The 24,149-nt window shown below is 41.7% G+C and overlaps 1 protein-coding gene across 10 annotated transcripts in view; it reads left to right on the plus strand.

The window, feature by feature from the left end:
• The window catches only part of SLC6A6 (solute carrier family 6 member 6), a 92,863-nt gene extending 69,109 nt beyond the window's left edge, over positions 1–23,754 (plus strand). For 9 of the 10 annotated variants that reach the window (XM_064432752.1, XM_064432748.1, XM_064432750.1 and 6 more), the window contains 9 exons: positions 2,389–2,523; positions 4,450–4,553; positions 4,668–4,792; positions 9,440–9,552; positions 12,207–12,344; positions 13,383–13,485; positions 14,387–14,487; positions 15,168–15,338; positions 17,335–23,754. In XM_064432752.1, coding sequence (XP_064288822.1) covers positions 2,389–2,523; positions 4,450–4,553; positions 4,668–4,792; positions 9,440–9,552; positions 12,207–12,344; positions 13,383–13,485; positions 14,387–14,487; positions 15,168–15,338; positions 17,335–17,475 — 1,131 coding nt within the window. In that variant the 3' untranslated portion in view covers positions 17,476–23,754. The remainder of the gene's footprint in view (positions 1–2,388; positions 2,524–4,449; positions 4,554–4,667; positions 4,793–9,439; positions 9,553–12,206; positions 12,345–13,382; positions 13,486–14,386; positions 14,488–15,167; positions 15,339–17,334) is intronic. The other variant, XM_064432756.1, reaches the window with a different exon arrangement.
• The last annotated feature ends 395 nt before the right edge of the window (positions 23,755–24,149 follow it).

The following is a 24,149-nucleotide window of genomic DNA, read 5'->3' on the forward strand; positions in this document are numbered from 1 at the left end:
AGAAGTCAGGGGGAGAAATTCCAAGCGCCTCAGCTGCAGAGAGATCATCATTTAGCAGTTTTAGCTTGTTGCACACTGCAGAATCAACCAGGAGACAAAACTTTGTAGGAAGCCAGACCTCATGAGTACCACTGTTGACTAAACCACTTGCTTTACTGCAGTTTCTGCCTTGCTTTCTGTGATTTTTATCAATGAGCCTCATTAAAATGCTGGTGCCTTACCCTGGATTCCCTCCACCTTTTCCTCAAAGAGCAGCTTCCACACCTGTAAAGCAGGCATTGACAAAAATGTTTGTTTCAAATGATTGATGTCACTCAGTGAGGAGATTGTACAAGTTTTACAGTAAAGGTGGGTGCAGTAAATCTCTTGCAGCAACAGGGTGGAAGTGAACATTTCTGCACCACCTTTCGCAACCCTGGTGTTGCTCAGAAAAGGCTCTGGTAGCACAGAGAGGCATTCCAAGCTCCCTGTGGTACTGTTTCCACTCCCCATGAAGATAAAAGGTTGAAAACAGGTCTGTTAAAACAAGATGTCTAAAAATCTGTGTTTGCTGCAAGTCCTGCAAAATGGTCTCATGTCTAAAGCAGGGTGGTTGGTAGGAACTCACTCTCTGCTCTCTGGGGCTCGTGCAGCCAAAGAGCAACAAATCCATTGGAAAGTCTCCGGCTGACTCCATTAACTTTGGGGTCAAACAAAAGTAAACTGTAAACTCTAATGGAGGACTTGAATTATTTGAAAAGTCTAGTTTACTTTAGTAGAGGGTTGTTTATAGCACTTCCCTGCTTTCCAGTGTGTTAATGGTTCTTTGGAGAGGAGGGTGGGGGGTGGGGGGAAGCTGTAGTTTTCAAATCTTTTAGTAAAGCTTTGGACAAATAAATATGAAATCATGATGAAAAATATTAGTTATGCTTAAGCTTTAGATAATGTGATTGGTCTTAAAAATTCCTGCAGCATTGTGAGAGAATCTCTACCTGCAGTGCAAAGACTTCTCTGTGGGATTTTAATTCAGTTCCTGCAAATATATAAAAACTTTCCTTTTTTTTGTTTGGTAGGAAAACTTTGATTTCTTTCATAGTACTGGCTTATTTAAAAAAAAATAAGAAGGTGCAGAAATCCTCCTTTTATCCTGGTTTTGGTGAAACTAGGCTAATGTGCATTACATGTTATTTGTGGAAAATATCAGAAAACTCAAATTGATAATTAAAAAGGGCATGTATGAAAAAAATTCATTCTATGAAATCAAACCCGCTCTGTGAATTATTATGGCAAAACAGGCTTTGAGTTCTCCTCATTATTCTCAGAGGACACAATTATGAAGAAAAATGGAGCATCCTGGGAGCTTTGCAGTAGTTAAGCAAATTCTGGAAAACAAAAATACATTTTAACTCATGGCAGCAAACTGTAATTACCTGGGGGAATCATCTGACTCCAAGAAAAATGCCCTTTCTTGGACAGTAGTGACTGTAGCACACAGCAGTTATATAAAAAATGAGGGAAAGCACTGATGAGCAAAGAAAGCAAAATGTTAGAGGTCAAAAAGTGTGGGTCTAAAGATAGAACTGTCCAAATGCAAGCTCAATTAACCCTCGTGCTGGAGATGAAAGCAAAGGGCTCTTTCATCAAATGAATGAGGAGATAACAAGAAGAGAAGAAGTAGGCTGTTATTCAAAGAGAGTGGGAATAGAGGTTAAAGATAATGAAGACATATTTTCAAACTGGATGAATAGAGCCTTAGTTTCCAGTAATGATGTTGCTGAATAGGCAGCAAGGGCAAGAATGAAGTTATAGGACTGGAAATTACCACTGTTGAGGTTGATGCCAACCTGAAGGGCTTGATGTGTTCAAGGAGATAGGAAGGGAGACCCAGGAGCATGAACTAAATGACCTTCACCTCTGAACATAGTTCCTGGGGAGGGTGGCTGTAGGAGCAGCAGTGGGGCTGCACAGCAAGGTCAGAGGTAGCAGCAGAACTTGCGAAACAGTTTGCCATTTGTAAGTTTTAAAGTTCCAGTAAAGAATGAGGTGATAATATTTCAGGGGCCCTCAGTGAGTAAACCTTTTCACTTCCCTGGCAGAGGTGCACTTAACATGTGAGGAGCACAAACCCAAAGGCAGAATTTGAACAAAAGTCTTGAATTGTATAAAATCATGTCTGAGTGATGTGACCACTGATGAGGCCCTCTGGAGGGATTCCTGCATTGCCTTCAGGCCTGAGGCAGTAAGCTGTTAAAGACCACTAAATAAAAGTAGACACAGAAACTCAGGTTGGAGTTTTCTGAACTTTTTAGGTATGAGGAGGCTTTGAATTCCCATTTTTAGACCTCTCTTGGTTCTGGAGCTTTGGCTGCCACAGTCTAAACATTCCTTTTTTTCTTTTCTCATTTCCAGGTAGTGTACATCACTGCCACATTCCCATTCATCATGCTCCTTGTTCTACTCATCCGTGGCGTGACCCTGCCTGGAGCTGCAGAAGGCATCAAGTTTTATCTTTACCCTGATATCTCACGGTTAGCTGACCCACAGGTACAGAACCAGGAGTGGGGAGCGGGATGATTTCCTGTGCAAAGGGAGGCGGGTGATGGTGTTGATGTAATGGCAATCAGTTTTTTTTCCACAGTCTTCAGAGATCCAAATATAGCATGAACTTTAATGCTGGGTTATATTTTCCAGAGCTCTGCTTGAGAAGGTCACTGTTAAATGTGTTAATGCATCTTTCCATGTGTATGTTTGTGTGTATGCGTGTGTATTTTTTTTGTGTCAAAGGACTCTGAGGCTGTAGACTCTGTCCCGTTATACAATCTCAGCTTTCTTGTGGGTAAGGTAAGGGAGATGCATTTTTTTAATGAGGATAGTCTTTAGTTTCAAAGGAGAGACACGTGAGCTTCACAGATGGAGCAACAAGCAACAACTGTGAGTATCAGTGTCACTTTTCTCCCACTGCTCAATAGGAGGAGATTGGGAGAGCAGTGAATAAAATTACAGAAGAATGAAGAGCCATGCAAAGGTGGAGAAAATACTTTCTGAGGAACAGGAACCACTTGCTTAGCCCTGGCTAGTGGGAGACAGGCTTACTCTTTCTGTATAGATAGAAATTCTGTCTGTGCTCACAGAGTGCAGGTATGGGACACTTGAGCAGATCAGCATTGTTTCAGCTAATAGTGTTCATGTGAGAAATGAAAAAAAATACAATATTCCCCCATTTAAAAAAGAAAAGAACACAAGGGATCTTTGAAAATAATACAATGTTTGTCACAGTGATAGGAAATAACATCTGTCTTTGCTATTGCTTTCTAATGAGTACTAAGTTAAAATAAAACTCCACTGGTCGCTAAAGGACTGAAGTAGGAAAAGGGTAATTGAAAGAAACATGAAAATTTGGTTCATTATCTAGTCTTGTCCTCTTTTACAAGACACCCTTTTCACAGGAGACATTATATTTTATGGGTTAATCTTCTTTTATGGGACCCTATAATTTTTATGATCTACTGTTAGCCCTAACCAGAGTGTCAGCAGATAATGTAGGAGAGGTTCATGTGAGCTGGCTGGCTCCCACCCACAGTCTAGCAAAAGCATCACTCCGAGGCGACAGAAGTCTCCTCAGTCTTATCAGCAAGGTGCTGGGAAGTGATGGTGGGAGGGAGGAGGTAATGGTCCTCAGTCTACATTCTCACTTACTCAAACTCCTTGGTGGTTTCCACTGGTGTTAGCAGACTTGAATTTGCAGAAAGAAGAGAACAGATGGGATTCAGAGAATGTGTTTTGATAGCTTGCTATGTATTTACTAGCCAAGAAGTTCATAGTGTATGGTTATTTCACTCTCTATGTGTTTTTTTAAATGTAATCAGGGCAAAGAATCATGGGACCAAGATCAGATATGTATCTTATAAAGTGCATTGTATTTTGCTTGTTTTCCCCCCCACCCCTATGGCTTTTTATCTTGCATTTGAACAGGTACAAAAACAACCAGAAAGCTAGAAAAATAAATAGACCAAATACACAAACCTGTTTCTCAAGCTTTTCACATCCTCAGTTTAAGGACTCTGTCGGCTGACTCTAACTGAAATGAGTTACAAGAGAAATGAGCAATGTTATAAATACTTCTGCATTTCCTATTGCATTGAAACACGTTTATTGTTGTGCCAACAGGAAGGATCAGCTGAATGACTAAGAGACTAGAAATACTGAGCATCTCAGGGGAGGGGAAACAGGAACTATTGTAGAGATTATGTTCTTCTGGGTTCTGATGCTAACAATTCTCTTTTCCTTGTGAAAGCCAAACTTGCAAATGTGTTGTTCTCTTTCCCTTTCCCTGTCTCCCTGGTCCTTTAGCTCTCACCTTCAATGGAAACAATTATTTTGTAGATTTTGCTTAGTTTGAACTGTGTGTTTGTGTTAATTATTGCAACGCAACAATGCTGGTAGTAACAGTATTTCTATCTTTCCCTTTAGGTCTGGATAGATGCAGGGACACAAATCTTCTTCTCATATGCAATCTGCTTAGGAGCAATGACTTCCCTGGGGAGCTACAACAAGTACAAATACAACTGCTATAGGCAAGTTTCCATCCAAGGGGGTTTAGTGTTTTAGCTAAATGATGTAAATAAAGTAGGGACAATGGGTTAATTTTTTTTTTAATTAACTTGCTCCATGACATATGTGTGACTTAGGGACTGTTTGCTGCTGGGATGCCTGAACAGTGGTACCAGTTTTGTGTCTGGCTTCGCAATTTTTTCCGTCCTGGGCTTCATGGCACAAGAGCAAGGGGTGAACATTGCTGATGTGGCAGAGTCAGGTACGATGGTGTTGGTGGCAGTGGTGGTGGGCACTGCCGCCCAGCGTGTGAGCAAAGTTCTGCAGACCCAATCAGCTAACATTTAAGTGATAGAACAAGATTTCCCATAATTGCCAGAAAAAAAAAAAAAAGCACGTTGTTGATTTGGGCTTTAATCTAGAGCAGTGAGGGTTAGCTGGGGTTGTACTGTTTACTCTGTCTTGATTAACAGGGCAGCAAACACATTTCCTAGGGTGTGCTAATCCATTTGACTTGAGATTAGAGCTAAGATAACTACACCATTATCCAGAGTCCAGAATGTCATTGATTCAAGAATTTATTCCATCCTTCTCTTCAGACTGCTTTTGTTTTCATTAAAATGCAAATTGCCAGTGTTTATATATTTTTCATAGCTTAGTATTGCTTGCTTACAGCACTAGGGTAGGATTAGTACCTTGGCCTTTTGAAGGGACACACACACATACATTCCCAAATCTCATTGAAAGGCAAGAGAAGTTGGAGAAGTCCATCTCCAGGGTTTTGTGAACCATTTCAGCCACAGGAACTCTAGGCATTGCAATCATGCATTTCTCTGTAGCTTTCAGCGTGAGGTTAACAGAACTGTCAAAGTCCATTTTGAAATTTGATGTACATTTAGATTCCTCCCTTATTTCAGAAGTGTCCTTCCCATTAACATTCACCTATGCACAGGCAGAGGTAGAAGCTCAATCCTCATAGCTTGTGACTGTATCTCAAACAAAACAGATGACATTTTTCCTCTGTGCATTTCTAGTCCACGAGGGCAGGTGTAACCATGTGTTTTCACATAGAACAGACAGATTAGTTGGGAATTACCATGGAAAAATAATGAATCAGGCCTTGACAGCCATGAGGCTTAAAGCTAATCAGATTCTAGTAATAACAATGTCACCTGAGTGCACTGTTGATATTTCTTTCTAATTTTTTGAGCACTTTTAATTCACCTGCATAGAATTTGAAAGCTTTCCTCTGCAAACATGCTGTTAAAATGAAAAAGTCAGTACATCTTCTAATCACATGGCTCTGGGAGTTAAGTCTTTAAGAAAAATGTCTCACTTCACAAGGGCTAATGAAAAACTAATGACATTGATGGCACCGCTGGATTCTTGGGTGGCTGCAATTGGCATAACTCTTGCAAGTGCAATTAGTAACAATCTTGGCCATAATGCTTATTTGGATTAGAGGTTGATTGCTTTGTTTGGAAACAGGAAGCAAGGGAATAATCCTATTGAATGAATCATAATTAGCCCTATTTTTTTATTTATATGTAGGTGGATCAATTCCAAGAGTAGTATTTTTAAGTATTTGTACATTAGGTTTTTATCTGGTCAATATTTATTCTAATTTTTATTATTAAATCTCTGACAGAGGCAGCTACATTCCTGTCACCTGACATTTCTAGAATTAAACAATTCTATAGTAACATTGGATTGTTAAGTAATCTTTAAACACAAATTAACTCACTTAGTGTTTAAATAGCCTATTTCCAGCACCTCAAAAAGCATTTTTTAAAGGAGGGGTTTAATAGCTCATTATAGGGACAGCAAGGGCACAGACTGGCATCTGAACTCTCCTTTTGATTTTTTTGCATATTTTGTTGTCTACTCCCCATGTTACTGATGGCCAGAGATTGCAACTGGCTCACCATGCAGTGGGTGCCCATCACTGCTGGTCTTTGGCTAAGTCCTAGGGGACATTTTTACATGACAGTAAGCACTACTGAAATTATCCAAAAGTATCCAAACCACCTCCCATGTGTTTTCTTGCTGCTTTTCTGAGAGAGATAAGTGCAGAGCTCCTGAAGACACTTGGTCCCCCTGGGATGAGTGTCCCAGGACCTGCATGGGGCTCTGGGAGAAGTTTTCCTTGCTTCTTCTCAGCACAGGAGGATTCAGCAGGTGCTCGAGCCTCTGTTTTCTGGCTTTGCCTTTTTTGGTTCTTTTAATGCAAGGTCAGAACTGCTCCCCTGGGTCAGGAAAAAGCAAGCAGAGGTGCTGCCACTTGGCTGCAGCACTTGGCAGAAGATGTTGTCCGCAGGGCTGAGACCCCATCCCTGCCCAGCAAGTTAAATTCCTCCTGCCCTATCCATGACACCATTTGTTTGCCCTCCTGAAAGCCACGGGAACATCAACAAATTTTCTGACAGAAGAATCTCATGGCCACATTTCTTCCCAGTGCCAAATTCAGTGTCGGTGCCTTGTGCCTGGATCACACTTGTCAGCCAGGGCTGGCTCTGGTCACAGGCTGAAAGCACTGGTCACTGCTGGCCTTCACTGGCTTTAGCTGGTTTACTCAAAAGTTAACTCAGACTTCTGACTCCTGAATGAAAGCAGATTTTAAATAAACAGCTTCTTCTTCTTTTCAGAAATTCTTTTAAAGATAGAGAGAAAAACAGTAGGGCTCAACAAAACCATAATGAGTCCTGTCTAATCCATGTGGCCTCTGTTTGGCTGGAAAAAGTACTTTACCACCCATGCAATTTGTAGCACTGTTACACCAGCACAAGATTTGCTTTTTGCCTTTTTTTTTTAATTCCTTTTGCAAACAAATTCAGATTAGGCTTGTCTGACAATAGTGCCTTGGGTTTCCTGGTGCCTGCCTGGTCTCTGCCCCTGCAGCTCTCCAGCCATGCCACAGCACCCCATGGCAATGGGCCAGTGCGTGGGCTGGGATCATGGCAGTGCTCACTGGCTTTTAATAGCAGCCACAAGTGCTTCACTTTTGCAAAACACTCTTCAAAACAACAGGGTTTCAAATTAAATACAAATTTTAGATTATTTATGTTTCGGTTGAGGGCTTGCCAGGAACATTTTCTTTCACATGGACTTTTTATATTTCAACACGTAGTTTCAAAGGAAAATCAAAATATAGCTCAGGGCTTAGGGCACTTGGTATTAGTTGGTATCACAGTGCAAGAACAGTTTCATTGGCCAAAGCATACAAATTGCAGCAAATTTTGAGGAGAGCAGTTTTACATCTGTCTCATCAATTGCACAGATCAGCTGCAAATGCCATCTGTTAGCAGCTCTCCCTCAGAGAGGATCTACTGTATCCACTGAATTAAGGGGGAAAAAAAGCAAAGTTCCCCAAAATTTGAGACATTCACCAATTTTTTGGTATCTTCTGTCGTATAAAATCTTAGTTGCGTTTCATTAAAATAAAATTAGTTGTTTGATTGTTGGCTAATTTGTATTTATTTATGTTCAAATATTTTCAGTGACTGAAAGTTTTCTTTAGTTTGAAAAAAAGTCATCTCATTTTACCTCTTTCTCTTGCTTCTTTTTCCATCTTTCTTGTTGAAAGGAAAAGTGGGAGGTAGGAAGAGCAGTGTTAGAGATTTTTCTGTACAGATGAGAGAGAAGATTTTTTTGGCCCCACACTGCAGCATCTTAAGAAAATTCATTTTCCCATTGAAAATTACATGAATCTGCTTGAAAACTGTCACTTTGAAGGCTCCTCAAAGTAAACAAGCAGATGAGCCAGGCACTCCTGGTTTCAATCTGTATTGTAATCTGCCCTCAGAATTTTTTGTCAGCCTCACCAAATTTCTTCATCTCCTCTGAGACCCTGCCCTAAATGCAGAGTTGCCAGTGTTCCTGTCTCCCACTGCTGGAGGGCTCTTCCTCTCTCCAGAACAGCTCTCACAAAGGACAGCTGATAGCAGCTGGCTCCAGGTGAGGGTGCCTCTGGAGACGAGCACGTGCCTGTGCTCCCTGTGTGGGCACGAGTGAGGTGACACCTGGTCACAGGGCAGGCCAGACCTAGGGAGGAGCACTCCACACTTTGGGTTCCAGGGCAGAGAACCTGGGCACTGAGCCCCAAGCACTCAGCCCCAGCTCTGCTGGTCCTCCTACACTTGCAGCCCATCCTGCACCTGGGGCTGATGATGGTCATGCTCAGTGTCACCGTGGCAGGTCCATGTAGGCTGGCCTGGATAGGGGCAAATGGTGTAACAGCATGGGGAAGCAATTTTACACAGAGTGATTTTACACCCCAGCAGTTCCTAAGAGCAGTTTTCTCAATTTTCAGTTGGTAAAATTAGGAGTAGCCTGATCACTCAGTGCAGCAGGGAGGGTTTGCAGAAGAGAAGGAGCAAACTCCTTGGAGTGCAAAACCTGGTTTAGAAAAGCCATGCAGGGTTTGGAGGTTGCATACAGAGGGAGGCAGTGGTTGCATTAGTGGAAATCTCAGGGAATGTTTATAGCAGAGTCCCTTTCCCTGCATGCAAAAGAGTTTCATCATCATCATCTTCATCACGACCATGTGGGCTAGCAGTGGGATTCTGCCATTCCCTTGGGTCACCCCTTGTCCCCCAGCCCCGAGACTGTCCTGTGTCCGTGCAGGGCAGGTGTAGGACACCTCCATTATTGGCATGTTTGAGACAGATGTTAAAACTGGAGATCTGTTAGCACTGGCCTTGGGGGTTTGCCCGTGGTTTCTGCTGTAGTCATGCGTGCTTCGATTTCAGATAAAAGAGCCAAACTGTTTCATTTCTGGTATTTCCAGCTGCGTTTGGATTTATCTGAACGGAACCAGGCATTCCTGAATTTGAGGGTGGCTGCCTTTACAAAAGAGCTGGTACTTACTACTTTTCTTCCCTTCCCCCCTCCCTATTTTCTCTTTCTCTAGGTCCAGGCCTGGCCTTCATTGCCTACCCAAAAGCTGTGTCCATGATGCCACTGCCCACCTTTTGGGCAATCCTTTTTTTTATTATGCTTCTGTTGCTTGGACTGGATAGCCAGGTTAGTAATGAATAAGGGATGTGTGACTTATTGTGTCAGCTCTGCTCACTGAGAAAAGCTGGTTTTACAGGGATGAATTAACAAGACAATACCTCTAATGCTGCTTGAGAGGAATTCATCTGGGTTGCTTTTTACTGTAGGGGCTGCACTTGATGAATCTACAACTTCATAATATTGTGTTGTCCAGTAAATCTTTGTCATAAAGGGTTAGTGAGGTCTATCCCACTAGGGCAGTACTCCCTAACCTAAATTTCACTCCTAGTACAAAATACCACCATTTTGGTCACAGTATTTTCTTTCTTTGGATAAAAAGCTTAATCATTTTAAAACATAAAGGACTGCAGTAGTCTATTCCACAGAGTCCTTTGTGCCATTGCGAACACCTGCAGGGCGTATGCACCATCATTAAAAAACTAACAATTAATAACTACTAGGAGTATGTGTTTTGATGGTTGCCAAGTGTCAAAAAAGAAAAGCAAAGTCAGCATGAGGTACAAAAAAAGCACATAATGTTTTGTACAGTATATCCAGGGTGGCTTCAAGAGCAGTGAGAGGACAAAGCTGCAGCCTTTTTTGGTGGCCTTGGGCTTGGAGGTGCTGAGCAATGTGGGATCCTGCTGACTTTCACGTCAGCAGCATGCATTCAGTACCTCCAAACAGGCCAGAAAGCATCTCAGATTCTAGCTGCACTAATTTTATAGCACCCACTAGTATTAATTAGTGAGTATGAAAAAAATCAAAAACTTCAGTCAGGAAGTTAGGTTATTTTTCCCAATGGTTACTTGTAGGAATGTTGGACAAATACTGCCAAGGAACCTGTAAATCATTACTAGATAGTCTACTTACAAGGAAACATGGGTGACCAGAGATTATGCAGTAACTACACATTCAAAATTGCCAGAATTTTCTGCATTCAAATGTAAAGCCACTAAGATTAAATACATATATATATATTCATAAGGATGAAATGTTTCTGTAGCCTAAATGCTCTCTCATACAAGGAGAGCTCAGTAAATTGAATTTTTACCCAGTTGTTGTGTACTTAATCTCTGACGTTTTTTTTTCATTTCATTTGCTCTAAATTGCTCTTTATGGCTTAATCTTTGAACTGTACTGAGCAACTCTCAATTGCTCCTAAGTAAATGTGAAAGTACCCAGTGCTGTGGTTCAGCAGCCCTATGCTTATGCAAATTGGAAGCTGTCTAGTAATTTTAAAAAGCTCCTCACTGGGCAGAATGATTAAAACTAATTGGAGCGCTTAATTTCTCTCCTCCACCCCTCTGGTTTTTTGGAGTGCAGTCAAGCAGGTTTCTGGAATGCTAGAGCAGTTTCAGATCAAATCAGCTCAAAGGAAAGGGTTGCATTTAAAAAGAAAACCAGTTTTACACAAGTCAAAGTAACAAGACAGGAGGCAATAAAATTTGGTGGAGGACAAAATCTATTTGCAGAACAGTCTGTATTTCCAAAATAGAACTTCAGGAAAGAGGGTAGGGTTGTTATAGGGCATTTCTGGGTGCTGTAAGAGCAATGAGGTGCCAGGTAGGAAAATGCAGCTTTTTCTGAAATAACTTCTGTCTTAGGTTCCCCATGATAAGTTTTTAGTTAAGATGATGTATCTACTTAAAGTAAAGATCTTTTATGCAGAGGCAGCCTTGATGGATACCTCCAATCCATATCCTCATGTCTTCAGTGAGCTTGGTGCTTTTGTACCTTGCCAGGTTGAAAGTACAGATCAGTCAAAAGATCCCTTCCATGGTTTTACTTGGGGAAGTTCAGTGGTTGCTTTCCTCCAGGTGCAGAAATGTCTGGTTTTTAATTAACTTTCAACTATTATTCAAATCCAGTTTGGGTTATTTGCTTAACTCAAGTTACACAGTTGTATAGTTTTCCAAAGACAAGTGAGTATAATACAGTTATCATGAAGTGAGATAAAGACTTTAGCTCATTTATTCAGAGCTTCATTTTTGGTTTACAAGTGCAAATAGTTTGCCAGATCATTGAATGTGGACTGTATGAACGGTTCCATTATTGCTGCAGAAGTACCTAGAGCCTCCATCAGAGATAGTCCTCTCACAGCTCCACAGAGAACACGTTCAGTCAAGAAGAGCTGCTGTTTCACATCACAGTCTGCTTTGCCTTGGCTGGATTTTCACTAACAAACCCAACAGCAGAATTATATCGAATTGTGGAAATAACCTAAACTAGTATCTGTGATGTTTCCTGGCACATCAGAAAAAGTCTGGGAGGTACTGTGCTAGCTTGGACTTTTTTGAGTGTTTTCCCTCTGCCTCTTCTCTAGCATATATCCTATGTTCATCTGGAACAGTGACAGCATAAAAGCCACATAAGTACCTTCCTGTCATCAGGCGCATAAGTGCCTCCTTCTTCCTTGTGGCTTGCATTTGCAGAGCCCCTTTTTAGCTCATAAGGCTTCTAGGTAACAAAAAGAAATTCTGAAAGCTTATTCCAACCTGAAAGCTCCCCCCACGCACCAACCTCGGGTTCCAAAGGAACCTTTTCTATTTCTTTATGGAGAGCAGCACAGAGCGCAGGGCTGGGGTGCTGATGGGGAGGTTTGTTCAAGCAGGAGCCTGGATGAACTGCATGACAGGTAATCTCCAAGTCATTTCTCCACTGTTGTTTTCCCCCTGTAGTTTGTTGAAGTTGAAGGACAGATCACGTCATTAGTTGATCTGCACCCATCCTTCCTAAGGAAGGGTTACCGACGGGAAATCTTCATCGCTATAGTGTGTTTCCTTAGCTATCTTCTGGGACTAACTATGGTGACTGAGGTAAGTGGCACCAGTGCTGCAAATTGCCTTCTTCTTTAGCCATTTTCCAGGCCAGTTTTAGCTATGATTGAGACTGCAAGGAATAAGTGACTCAGAGGAGTGCTTTTTAGATGGACAGAGCATCTTTCATCCCTAGGTCTGAAAGCATTTTGAATGGGAGTTACATGTCCCTTCCCTTTTCAGTCACAGGAACAGAAACATGAAACCTCATTAAATTCAATCTGATCTCAGGTACCAGTCAACATGAGTATGAGTGTTAACATCTAGTTCTAAATGATGAAACATAGAGGAAACCTTCAGCAGAGCACTTTGAGAACCCATCCAGTGGCATGCAGGGAAAGAGATTTTTATCTTACACAGATTTGAATTAATTAAATTCCACTTGGTTTATTCTAGTGTAAACAAGACAGGAATATGTTCCAGTGCCTGCACTGTTGTGATATTTATCTTGAAAATAAAATCCAAGTCAGATTTTAAAAACAACTGAAAGAGCATGACTGTGGGAGGTAAAATAGCACCTGTAACATAGATGCCCAAACCCCACAGTTTTTCAAGTGAAAGTGCAGTGTAGTAAGAGTAGAGTCTAACAGCAGAGTATAAATAGAGTTATAAAACAAAAAATGAACTATTTTCATGAAACTAGCCCTTTCACTCAAAAAATAAATGAAGACGCTCCTGATGAACTGACTTTCATTTTTAGTCTTTTTAAGTTGTTAATGTTAATGCTAATGTGGCAGCCATTTGTTTCTTTAAATGCCTTCTTTGTAAGAAGGAAAGATTTAAGTGTCTCAGTAGATTGTATTAAGTGGTTTAATTTTGTTTAATCATTGTCTTGTTTGGAGTTATTCCTGTAGTAAACATGCATATTCCCTGGGGAAGGTAATACCAAATATTTACTTTACCTGTTTGCTAGATGCTGCTTCTTGTTGGACAGGAGTCATTGGGATATGTTGGTAGATGTTACTGGGAGCTGGGCCTGAATTCTTGGGTTTTTTTTTTTCTTGCTGGATCTTAACCAATTATGTTTCTCTTTTACAGGGTGGCATGTATGTTTTTCAACTCTTTGACTACTATGCAGCTAGTGGTGTATGCCTTTTGTGGGTTGCATTCTTTGAATGTATTGCTGTAGCCTGGGTTTATGGTAAGTGAGAATCCTTTCATCTCATAACTTTTGACAAGTAGTTGACAATTTTGCTAGCCAAATATTTAATCATCAGCCACCTCAGATTCTTCTTCCCACCAACAGACACATGCCATTAATATAACTTTGCCCTGACCTCTGGGAGACAAATTTGCATCTGGGATGAATCCAACCTCCAGTGTTTTTCCACAAAAAATGAGTATTCTTCCATTGCTAATTAATAAGGGCACAATTAAGCATTTTTCTGTGTTACATTTAGAGGTAAGAGTTGAAAGTGTGGCCAGCCATGAAAATTTCTGTTTGTCTCTCAGAGATTTTCCTTTCAGAGCTGCAATGTCTGCAGGGACAAGCCAACCAAACAGAAAGTACAAAAAGAAAGCTGAAAGTATATTCTGCCCCATTACTTTTGGCAATGCCAAGCACCACAGTCTGACAGTGGCCTCTCTGCCTGAGCTGTGGCTGGGGAATAATCAGATGTTTGCTGACTAGGACTGCTTATTTCTCTGATTCTCCATGAATTCCATGACCTCAGAAAAGTAAAACAAACAAATTCAGATTTCTGTAGAAGCAGGTGCACTGTTTGCTGTCAAGTGTTTCCCGTGGTGATCCCTCTGGGAAGTTCAGAGAGAGTCTGGAGAGAGGAAGGGGAGGGGTGTGACGGGGGCAGGAGAGATTAGCATCACACTCCTGCAGCCCAATAATGAGGGGAGGGTGGGTGGGGTGAGAGATCCCCCAACATGTGAGCTTTTCAAGAAGATCATCTTGGACTTCACAGCTGTGAGAAGCATTTTAAAGAATACATCTGACATCCTCATCTTCCCTTTAAATACCCCTTGGGGAGCCTGGGAAAGCAGCTTTAATCCTACAGTATTTACAGGCTTTCATTGCTTGATTCTTCCAGGCGCTGATAATATTTATGATGCCATTGAGGATATGATTGGATACAGACCTGGTCCCTGGATGAAGTGGAGCTGGATTGTGATCACACCAGTTCTCTGTGTGGTGAGTACTGACCTGTGCTCTTTCAAGTCTTGCACTTGGCACTGCTAAGCCACCTCTTACTGCTTCTCTTCAAGGGAAGGCTGTTGCATTCAGAGGCCAATTTGCAAAGAGAAGCTGAAGGCTTGAATATAACTCTCAAAGACATCATGTTCTCAGATGTCAGCTTCTAACATGACATCTCTCTCTACTGTGCCTGCACGAATTGCAGTTGGCTGCGTTTAAGCAGATTTTTCTTAGGATTAGCAAAATTCATGAAGAGAAAACTAACTCACCAAAGAGCAGTCCCTAAGACATAGGACTGCTAGGCTATTGTAATAAAAAGATTTCAGCAGTCTGAGGCAGACCTTGGCTTGAAGTATTTCATTGGGTGGGAAGAACATCCTGCTAATCTTGCAGTGTACAGCAAATAGTTGAGCGCTGAAGGAGAATTGGCAGTGAACTGCAGCTGTTCAGCACCATCTCATAGCACTCTGTCATCACACAGCAGATGCTATAAGCAGATGCAGATGCTCTTCCAATGATTGAAATGGAAGAACAATTCCCCCATTGGTTTAAAATACATATGGTATCCATCACTCTGCCTTTCACTGCCTGTCTTCCTCAGGGCCAGTGGCTGTACCAGAGCCCTACTGCTTTAAGCATTTTTTGAGCCTCACTTTGTTTTTCTTTCTCATCCACAGGGGTGCTTTATCTTTTCTTTGGCCAAGTATAAACCACTGACCTACAACAAGGTCTACACATACCCAGACTGGGCAATTGGCCTGGGCTGGGTTCTTGCCCTTTCCTCCATGATCTGTATCCCTATGGTGATGGTCATCCGCATCATTCGGTCAGATGGGTCACTCATTGAGGTAAGAACAACCAACTGTCTCTCTAGAGGAGAAAGGGAGCTTTAACTTGTTGTGTTTTATACAAAGTAATGCTTGGAAAACTGCCACCTTGCCCAGGTAAGGCAAATAAGACTGTTAAAGATCACCTGTCCTCTGGGCAAACAGTAGAAAGAGAACAAACACAAAGCCTTCTGTCCTCAGATAAACACCAAGTGATTTTACTCATGTTCCACTTGTGCAGCTTCCAGCTTGGCAAATCATTACCTCCACGTGCAGACAAACATTCAAGGACTGGGGTGTTTCTGAGTCTCAGGTTTCTCTTCTCCAGCCCCCAGGGACACAGAAACACCATCCTGAAAATTGCTGGGAAAGCAAGATAAAGAGAGAGAGACCTGGGTCAAACCTGGTTGTGTCAAAACCCATTGAATTTCAGGGAAATTCAGATAAACCTGTGGATTGTGTGGCTCTTAGGCATGTCCTTCACTGTGAGGGACTAAATAAAAGTCGAGCCCTCTTGATAGAGGGCTTTATGTTTTAGCTTTTTAAATGTGTGTTTATTTTATTTCAAACTGAAACACTGGATCCAGATTGCCCTGGTATCTGGAAAACTTTGTGTCTGATTTAGACTTGACAGTGCAGATTCCTTCAGGTTTGGATTTGCAGGAAATCTCTTGCCCTTTGCAGTTCAGTCTGGGCTCCTGTATTTTTTTTTCTTGTGGTGGAAAGTTTTTAGAGGCTGTGCAAGCATGAAACTTAGCAGTTCTCTTCAAAGTTTTCAGATTAGTTTTCTTTTTGTCTAACAAGGTGATCTTAAATGCAGCTCAGGATATTCTTGGAGAAGAAAGTGGGACAATTTGGGTTAGGAAAAAAGAGTATAGAATTTTAAAAAATACCAAACCCAAACATCCCAGAGCACAAACATTTGCATTTGTTTTCATCCAAGTGTTAATGGCCTTTTTCAGCTGTGGCCAGGGCATAAGTGTTAATTTTCCTGCCTTCATTGTCACCATTGTCACCATGAGAGACAAGTCTAAAAGTGGCCAAAACACTGCTCAAAGTCCATGTTAGGAAAGGAAAAAGAGTAAACACTGGTCAGATGCCATTCAGTTCTTCCTTTGTGAGCTGAAATGTAGGACAGAAGTTGCCACTTGGCAGTGAAGGCTGGGCTGAGAGGCAGAGCTGTTTCTAAACGAGCGAGGAGGACGCACACCATTTGCAGCACTGAAAGCCCAGTGTGCAGGATGCTGGATGATGCTCCTGCCTGATTTCCTGCCTCAAGTCAGCCTCTCAGCTGAGCAGGAGTTGAAGGCTCCACAGATCCCCTCATCCTTACAGAGCCACAGGCACACATCTCCCACAGCCACCATCCCTGTCCTTGGAATGCCACGTCCTGCACGTGGAGACACAGAGGCCTCCTGCTCACCTCCCTCTGCTTTCCTCAGAGTCTTTCTGCTCACCTCCCTCTGCTTTCCTCAGAGGATTTATGCTCATCTCCCCTCTGCCCATCTTTCCTCAGAGTCTTTCTGCTCATTCCCTCTGCCCTTCTCAGAGCCTTTATGCTCATCTCCCCTCTGCTCTCCTCAGAGGCCCCCTGCTCATCTCCCTCTGCTTTCCTTAGAGGTTTTCTGTGTATCTCCCCTCTGCTCTCCTCGGAACCTTTATGCTCACCTGCCTCTGCTCTCCTCAGAGTCTTTCTGCTCACCTCCCTCTGTTCTCCTCAGAGCTTTTATGCTCATCTCCCCTCTGCTCTCCTCAGAGTCTTTCTGCTCACCTCCCTCTGCCCATCTTTCCTCAGAGGCCTCCTGCTCCTCTCAGCTGTGCTCTCCTCAGAGGCCTCCTGCTCATCTCCCCTCTGCTCTCCTCAGAAGCTTTCTACTCATCTCCCTCTGCTCTCCTCAGAAGCTTTCTGATCATCTCCCCTCTGCTCTCCTCAGAGGATTTATGCTGTCTCCCCTCTGCCCATCTTTCCTCAGAGGCCTCCTGCTCCTCTCAGCTGTGCTCTCCTTCTCTCTTGCAGAGGATAAAGGCGGTGGCTGCCCCCAAGGAGGTGAACCGGTGGTCCAAAGAAACGGAGAGTGGCACCCCCTTCTGCCCCAATGGAACTTCGAATGGCGGATTGATCAAGCCAACTCATATCATTGTGGAAACCATGATGTGAGCTCTCTCTGTGAGAGGATAAACCTGCTTTAACTGCCGTTTACTAACCATAGATTCTCATAGGACCAGGTTTACAGAGCTTTATATTTGCACTAGGATTTATTTTTATTTCTCACAGAGAAAGTTATTTTTTGTGTGTTGTTTTTTTTTTTAATATTTTGTAAGGTAATCACAGCAGACGTCTCTCTGTAGAGGGAGAGCTTTCATATCAGACTAGACATATTACAAGAATTTACTATTATTGGGTTTTTTTAAATATATATATCTTTATCTCTAAATATTATACACCTTACCACTTGAATTGATTGTCTTGCCAGCAATACATTCAAGTCTCAGAAAGCAATTTTAGGTGCTGGTATGGTTGGGAGCAGGGTAATCTACAGAACACACAAAAGGAGCTCTGTTGAGAGATACGTTTTTTTAAAAAATGCTGTTTCAAGGAAATTTTCAAAGGTGTAGTATTTCCACCCTCTGGTTCAACTGTGGTAAATGACAGGTGTCAGGGTCACTTTAGGGACTGGGTACAGTTTTGTTTAGTGCAGTCCCTGGATAAGAATATAGCCAAACAGCTGGAGTGGAGAGTTTGCAAGGGATGCAGAGAAGCTGGATGTGAACAGTATTGTGGCTGTACCTCCCAGGGACAGCACTGGGACCCTGTCACACCAACTGAAGAGAACTTGGGGAAGGTATTTGCAGGATTTGGCATGGTTCAGTCTTTTTTTGTTGTTGTTTTTAAAAATTTTGAGATTTTTTTTTTAAACATAAGTGAAATGCCTGCTGTTTGTGTGTGAGCAGGGAGGTTGAGTACCTGCTCCTGAGTTTTCCAGCAAACCATATTTTGGTGTGGTGGCACTGGTGTAAACTTGAATTCTGCAAACTGGGAGGGCAGCCTGTCCCCAGGGCAGCAGGGATGAGCACAGAGCAGCCAAGAGGGGAAAAGCAGCACCTGCTCTCTGGGTGCTTAAGGTGTTTGCTTCCTCATTTGGACTTCGGTTTGGGCAGGAAAATAAAGGAGTCACTTCTGGACTCTGACCATGCAGAGGTGAACACAAACCAGGTCATCCCTGACAGGAGGAACAAAATCACTCACCTGGTGTAACTGGTATTGATAACACACACGTTGTTAATAATAATACTAATGATGATAATAATATCACACAGCAAACAGGTGCTTTTCATCCATGTATCTCAAAAATGCTTTTCCAAGTTCAGTAACCAGGATTTGCTTTATTTATTTATTTGGGGGAGGGAGGTCATTGCTGTTGGAGGAGCAGACAAAAGGACTAAGTGAGTCCCTTGTCCCATGTTTCTAAATGGCAGTAGTGGACCTAGAGGCCCCAGTCTCCTTGCTCATCATTGGATTAACCCATGATTTTATTTTATTTTGCTTTATTGTATTCTATTTTATTTTTAAGGGGGCTGGAGGGTGGCAAACATATTTATGATTCTTATCTGCTGAAGAGACAGGGCTCTTTGGAATTTAAATTAAAGCAAAGGGAACATGTAATACTGAAATATTTTGTGTTGGTCAAAGAAATTGGGTACCATTCCGGGTGAGACTGGGAAGTGAAGAGAAACCCCTTCAAGGAGTATAGGAATGGGGGTTCCACTTCAGTGTAGTGCAGGTGAATGTTTCTGTGGGGAATTGGATCCCTGAAAACTGTCCAAAACATGGACAAAAGCCTTTTTCTAATTTTTTTCTTCTTTTTTTTTCTTTTTTTTTCTTTGTTTTTTAACTTGAGCAGGTTGTGCTGGGAACGGGTTCTCTGGCAAAACTCAGTCTTGTCATGTGGGCATTGTATTAGAGGGAGAGAGTTTGTTTTTTTTCTTATGATACCACAGGTAGTCTATCCAAAGGTATTTAGAAGAAATACTTGATAAAAGCAGAGTTTGTATCTGCTTATTCTGTTGTAAGCTTAGTCTGTCAAGGCAGAGGTTGTCACTTATTTAAACAGGAACATAAACAGTTCTTAACATTCCTACACAGTAGCTTCATTTCATTTTTTTTTGTCCCATGTGCTAACTGGCCACAGCAGCACAAACATTTCTTAACTTGTTGGTTTCCCTGTAACAGAAACAGGGAGATTTAAAACTAAGAGATGGACCAAAATAATTATTAATTATTAAAGAAAAACATTGCTGCATCTCTAAATTCCAAATTTTTCTATTATGAATTTGTAGATACTTTTACAACAGAGAGCTGAGTTGCAGCAACAAAACCAGCCATGGTAGAATTGTTTCTTTTTTCTCATTGCTATATTATGAGAGTTCTGAAGGGAGCTTTTGCACAGCTGGAGATAACAAACATCTAAATGACACCTGCTGGGCCAGTAGCAGAAACCACCCAAGGTTACAGGAGGAATTCTGAGAGCCAGTGGGTGTCATCAAATGTGCCCAAAATAAAGAAATATGCATGCAGCAATTTAATTTTTTTTAACAATCAAAGGCAAGGGAATGTAACTAAAACCACTGTCTTAGTGGGCTTCAGCCTGGACTCTCATTTTTGAGTTACAGTCAGTGTCTGCAGTAAACAGACACAGGTGAAGAGGAAGTAGAAGGTTAGGGGGGTCTAAATTAATTTTTTTTATGAGTGCAGATGAAACACTGATGCTTGATTTATTTCTTTTTTTTTTATATATATTGTCATACAACTGTGTTTGAGGTTATATAGTTTGCACATGACTTTTGTGCTATAGAGCTGAGACAAGCTTTAGTTAGGGAAAAAAATGGTTTGGCTACATCAAAGATGTCTCCAGCAAGTCAGCTGGGTGTTTAGGCATCTCCCGTGTTGTGTGGAGAGTGTCTTAGTGGGAAGAACCAGAGGAATAATACTACACCTTTCAAAATGCAACTACCAGAGAACAGAACCCAGCCCCATTTCAGTATGAACTGTGCCATTCAAATCAGTCGCTTCCATGTTCCAAGTGAAAAGGTCTCACACATATGCAACAACCTCCCTGAAGATTCTCTGTGTCAGCTTCCCTTCCCTGCTGTGCTCTTCAGCACGACTGCAAGGGAGGGCTGGGACTCACCAAGAGCCAAGAAATCATTGTTTATGGAAAACAGTTCCCCTCTCCCCTCCCCGACAAAAAAAAAATGTACTTAATTCTTCTTGTTTTATCTGGGGTTTGAGTTCCAGTGAGCACATTTGCATTTTTACAGTTTGGGGTTTTTACCTAACAATTTTATCAGGTTTCTAAACTTTTCTTGGTGATTAATTTGCATTTCAATATGATCCTCTGCCAAATTTATTAAAACATAATTTTTAAAAAAAGTTTGTGTTTTCTACCTATTTTGACTGCAAAGACAACTGATTTTTTTTCCAATATTTACGTGTTACTCTTATGACGTATTTTACCTGTTTTGTGTAAATGAGGAACTCTGTGTTAAAGCATCATGACTAGTCATAGATGAACTGGTTTGGATCTGGGAAAATAGTGCAGTTTTGGCATGAGATCTTTAGCACTAGATCCCTGAGATTGAAGCCAGCATAAACCAAGATAACACGCACACTTTTCCATGTTTCATGTACCTTTGTATTCACGGGGTCTTCTGGGCTTGAAAACAGCACAGTTTCAGCAGTATTTATTTCCAGCTGAACTGAAATCAAGAGATAGAAGAAATATAAAGGGGAACATTTCCCCCATGAGATTTTTCTGATCTCTTTCTTATTTCCCAAACCTTTTCAGTTCACCTGTCACTAGTGATGATCTCTCTGAATGAGTATCTATTCTAAGGGACTTTACCAGTAGTCTGTATCTCAGTGTTTAAACAGTATGATTTCATAAATAGAACTGGTTTTTTATTGTTGTTGTTATTATTCTATTTTTCCTTCTCATCTATAGTTATCCTTTTCATCTGGTCCAAACAGATCCACACACTTAGAAAAGTCCTCTTTCAAGTTTGAGATAGTAGGTCCACAATGGATTTGTTCTTGTGCTGTAAATGAAAATACAAAATCCTGGCAGCTGTGTTTGCCATCAGGAACAGTGCTGGTGGCCACCCCGCAGCAGCAGCACAGCTCCTGGAATTAGGGGTGGAGGGGAGTCAGGTATGATCTGCTGAAACAGCTCAGCAAAACTGATTTTCACTGCTGTTCTTGAGGAGAGGATGAAATGAGAAAAAGTACGGGGGAAGAAAATAGTGCAGCCTTACAGTTGCTGTAACACCAAGAGAAGTCCAACAACATCAGCAGAGCTTTCATTGTCGCCGCCAGGACAGCACCTCCTGCAGCTGTTTCCAGCCCTCTGTTCATCCTCCTTTCCCAACTGCAGATGCTCCTGGTTCCTCTTCTCTGTCTCAACGTTAGATAACTCAAGTAGATCTGAAGACACATGGACATCTCCATTCAATAGATCTTTTCCAAGTCTCCTCCTGGTCTGTTTTTATTTGCTAAGGAGACTTTCTGTTTTGTTGAGGTTGTGCTTTGATATTTGGGTTCAAAGCTCCCACTTGTTGCATCACTGGCAAACTTCCAGCTGTGGGAGAAGGATTTGAACACTTTTGAATAACTGATTATTAGCTTCCATGTCTTGTGGTCCCTGCAGGATCACTCATGGAGGCATAATGTATATAAGATGTTAAATAAGCTGTGCATTGAATGCAGTGGACAAGTTAGTTAAGCAGCTCAAGTACACTTGGAAGAAAGATGACCCTGACATCATTTCCAAGGAGATTCAATGGAAGTTGCTCACTTTCAGTAAAAAGAATAAAAATAAATCTGTGTTTAAGTAGACTAGTAGATGAGATCTTCCACCCTCATATGCACGCACACAGTGGGGACATTGCTTCTATTCCTAGGCTGCAAATCATGTGTGTAAATCTTGCCAAGCTGTTCAGGATGAGGATTGAGGAGGTTTAGGCACCACTTGCCTACATAAAGCCAACCTGCCAGGGTGTCCAAATGGTCTTTCCTAAATGGGGGTGGTGGAAGAGGGAAAGTAATAACAAAATCCTGGACCATGGCCCCTCCAAAGAAGCCTTAAGGTTCAATTTGTAAGCTCTCCTGGCTCCTTGTAGGCACCACATGGCTCCTGGCATGGGAGGTTGGGTGTGGTGTGGGTTCAGGCAGCTGCCCTGGACTTGTTTTCTCCAAAATCAGCATCCAAAACCTTGTGGTTAGGATTGACGTGTAGTTGTGTATTTGTATATTTGCATGAGCAAAGGTCAGGAACTGTCAGACCCTGGTAGCTTGTTTTATTTCTTATAATCAAAGATAAGTTTAAGAAACGAAGTATTCAGTTGATTTGGTGACACTTGACATTTAAGAAACCTTTGAACTTGTGCAAAAGAGGTGCCCTGAGCTCCATATTTGAGTCACAAAAATTTTTTTATGGTGTTAGCAGTCAATTTGAGTATATGGGAAAGATTGCTCAAGAGAGACTTGAATATAACCAGCACCAGCACCCACTGGAAAACTGCCCAAGTATAACCAGCCCCACACCCTCCACCAGATTGTGGCTCTTTTCTGCCAGCTCAAAAGAAATGTGTACACGGACAATGCTTCTCCGAAAAAAAAAATAAAATCTCAATTCGTTTCTATTAAAAATAAACAGAAAAAGTCACATTCTTTGTGTGGTTTTCTTTCCAGTTGTCATTGGGAATTGGTGATTTCAATTTACCCATGTCCTAAAACAAGAGCAGAAATAGCTTGAGACACCATTTCACCAGAAAACAGGAACAAGCTCAAAATCCTGCAGGTTGAAAACTTTAAGAAAACAAATCAGCCACCCATCCCCATCAAAGATGGAAAACTTTGGTGACAGGGTTTGTGCCTGGAAAGAGCCTGACCCTGCTGGTAATGTTGGGCAATTGAATGGGTGACACAGCCTTTTTGTATTGCTGATGTGTCCTCATTTGAAATAATCAGTAGAAGTGTCAGAATTTAATTACCACGAGTTTAGGAGTAAAGTAAATTGAAGATAATTTTAAAGAGGCAATTTTGGGAAGCTTGTTCCCTGTGGCTCTGCAATGCACAGCAGAATGGTGCTGCTCACTTTCACATTTGCAGCACAGGGAAAACAAGGCCTGACCTGAGGAATCAGAATAAATAATGGGAAAAATAAAGCTATTAAAAAAAATAATAAAACTCGAGGCTAAGGAGCTGTGCACATGCTCTGTGTGTGTGCATTTGTGGGGGAAGGCTTCAGCCCTGTAGCACAGGGAGCACGATACACACTGTTCCTAAATGTACCTGCTTCTGCAGCTGAGGTGTTAGAAAGAGTTGAATTTGTTTTTCAATATATAAAAAAAAAAAAAAAAGAAAAAAAAACAATACAAACAAACAGTGGCAAAATTATGTTGAGAGGCTGATAAAACAAACAAAACCTGAGGGGGCAAGTTGAGTTAGTTCATGACCTGCTCCTGTCCTGGAAGCCAGCGCTGGTCTCTCAGCATCGCAGCATCCCAGTACTGTTCTGAAGTGCTCGTTGTTCAGTAGGATGTTATTTTTCTCCAGTGTAATGTTGTGATTGTTACCTGATAATGTTGCCAGGGACTTCACATTGTAAGAGGTGATCCATCTTGTTTGATGTGTTTGGCTAAAAAACAGTGGTGTTTTTTTAATTATTTAAATTCCTAGCAACTGTGACTACAGTAATGTGATAATGAGTAGCACATGCAGTGAGGAGGCGAGGGCGATGATAGCCTCCTTAAAAATGTCATCTGAACTTTTTT

This window comes from Passer domesticus, chromosome 9 (assembly GCF_036417665.1).
Source record: "Passer domesticus isolate bPasDom1 chromosome 9, bPasDom1.hap1, whole genome shotgun sequence".
NCBI lineage: Eukaryota > Metazoa > Chordata > Aves > Passeriformes > Passeridae > Passer > Passer domesticus.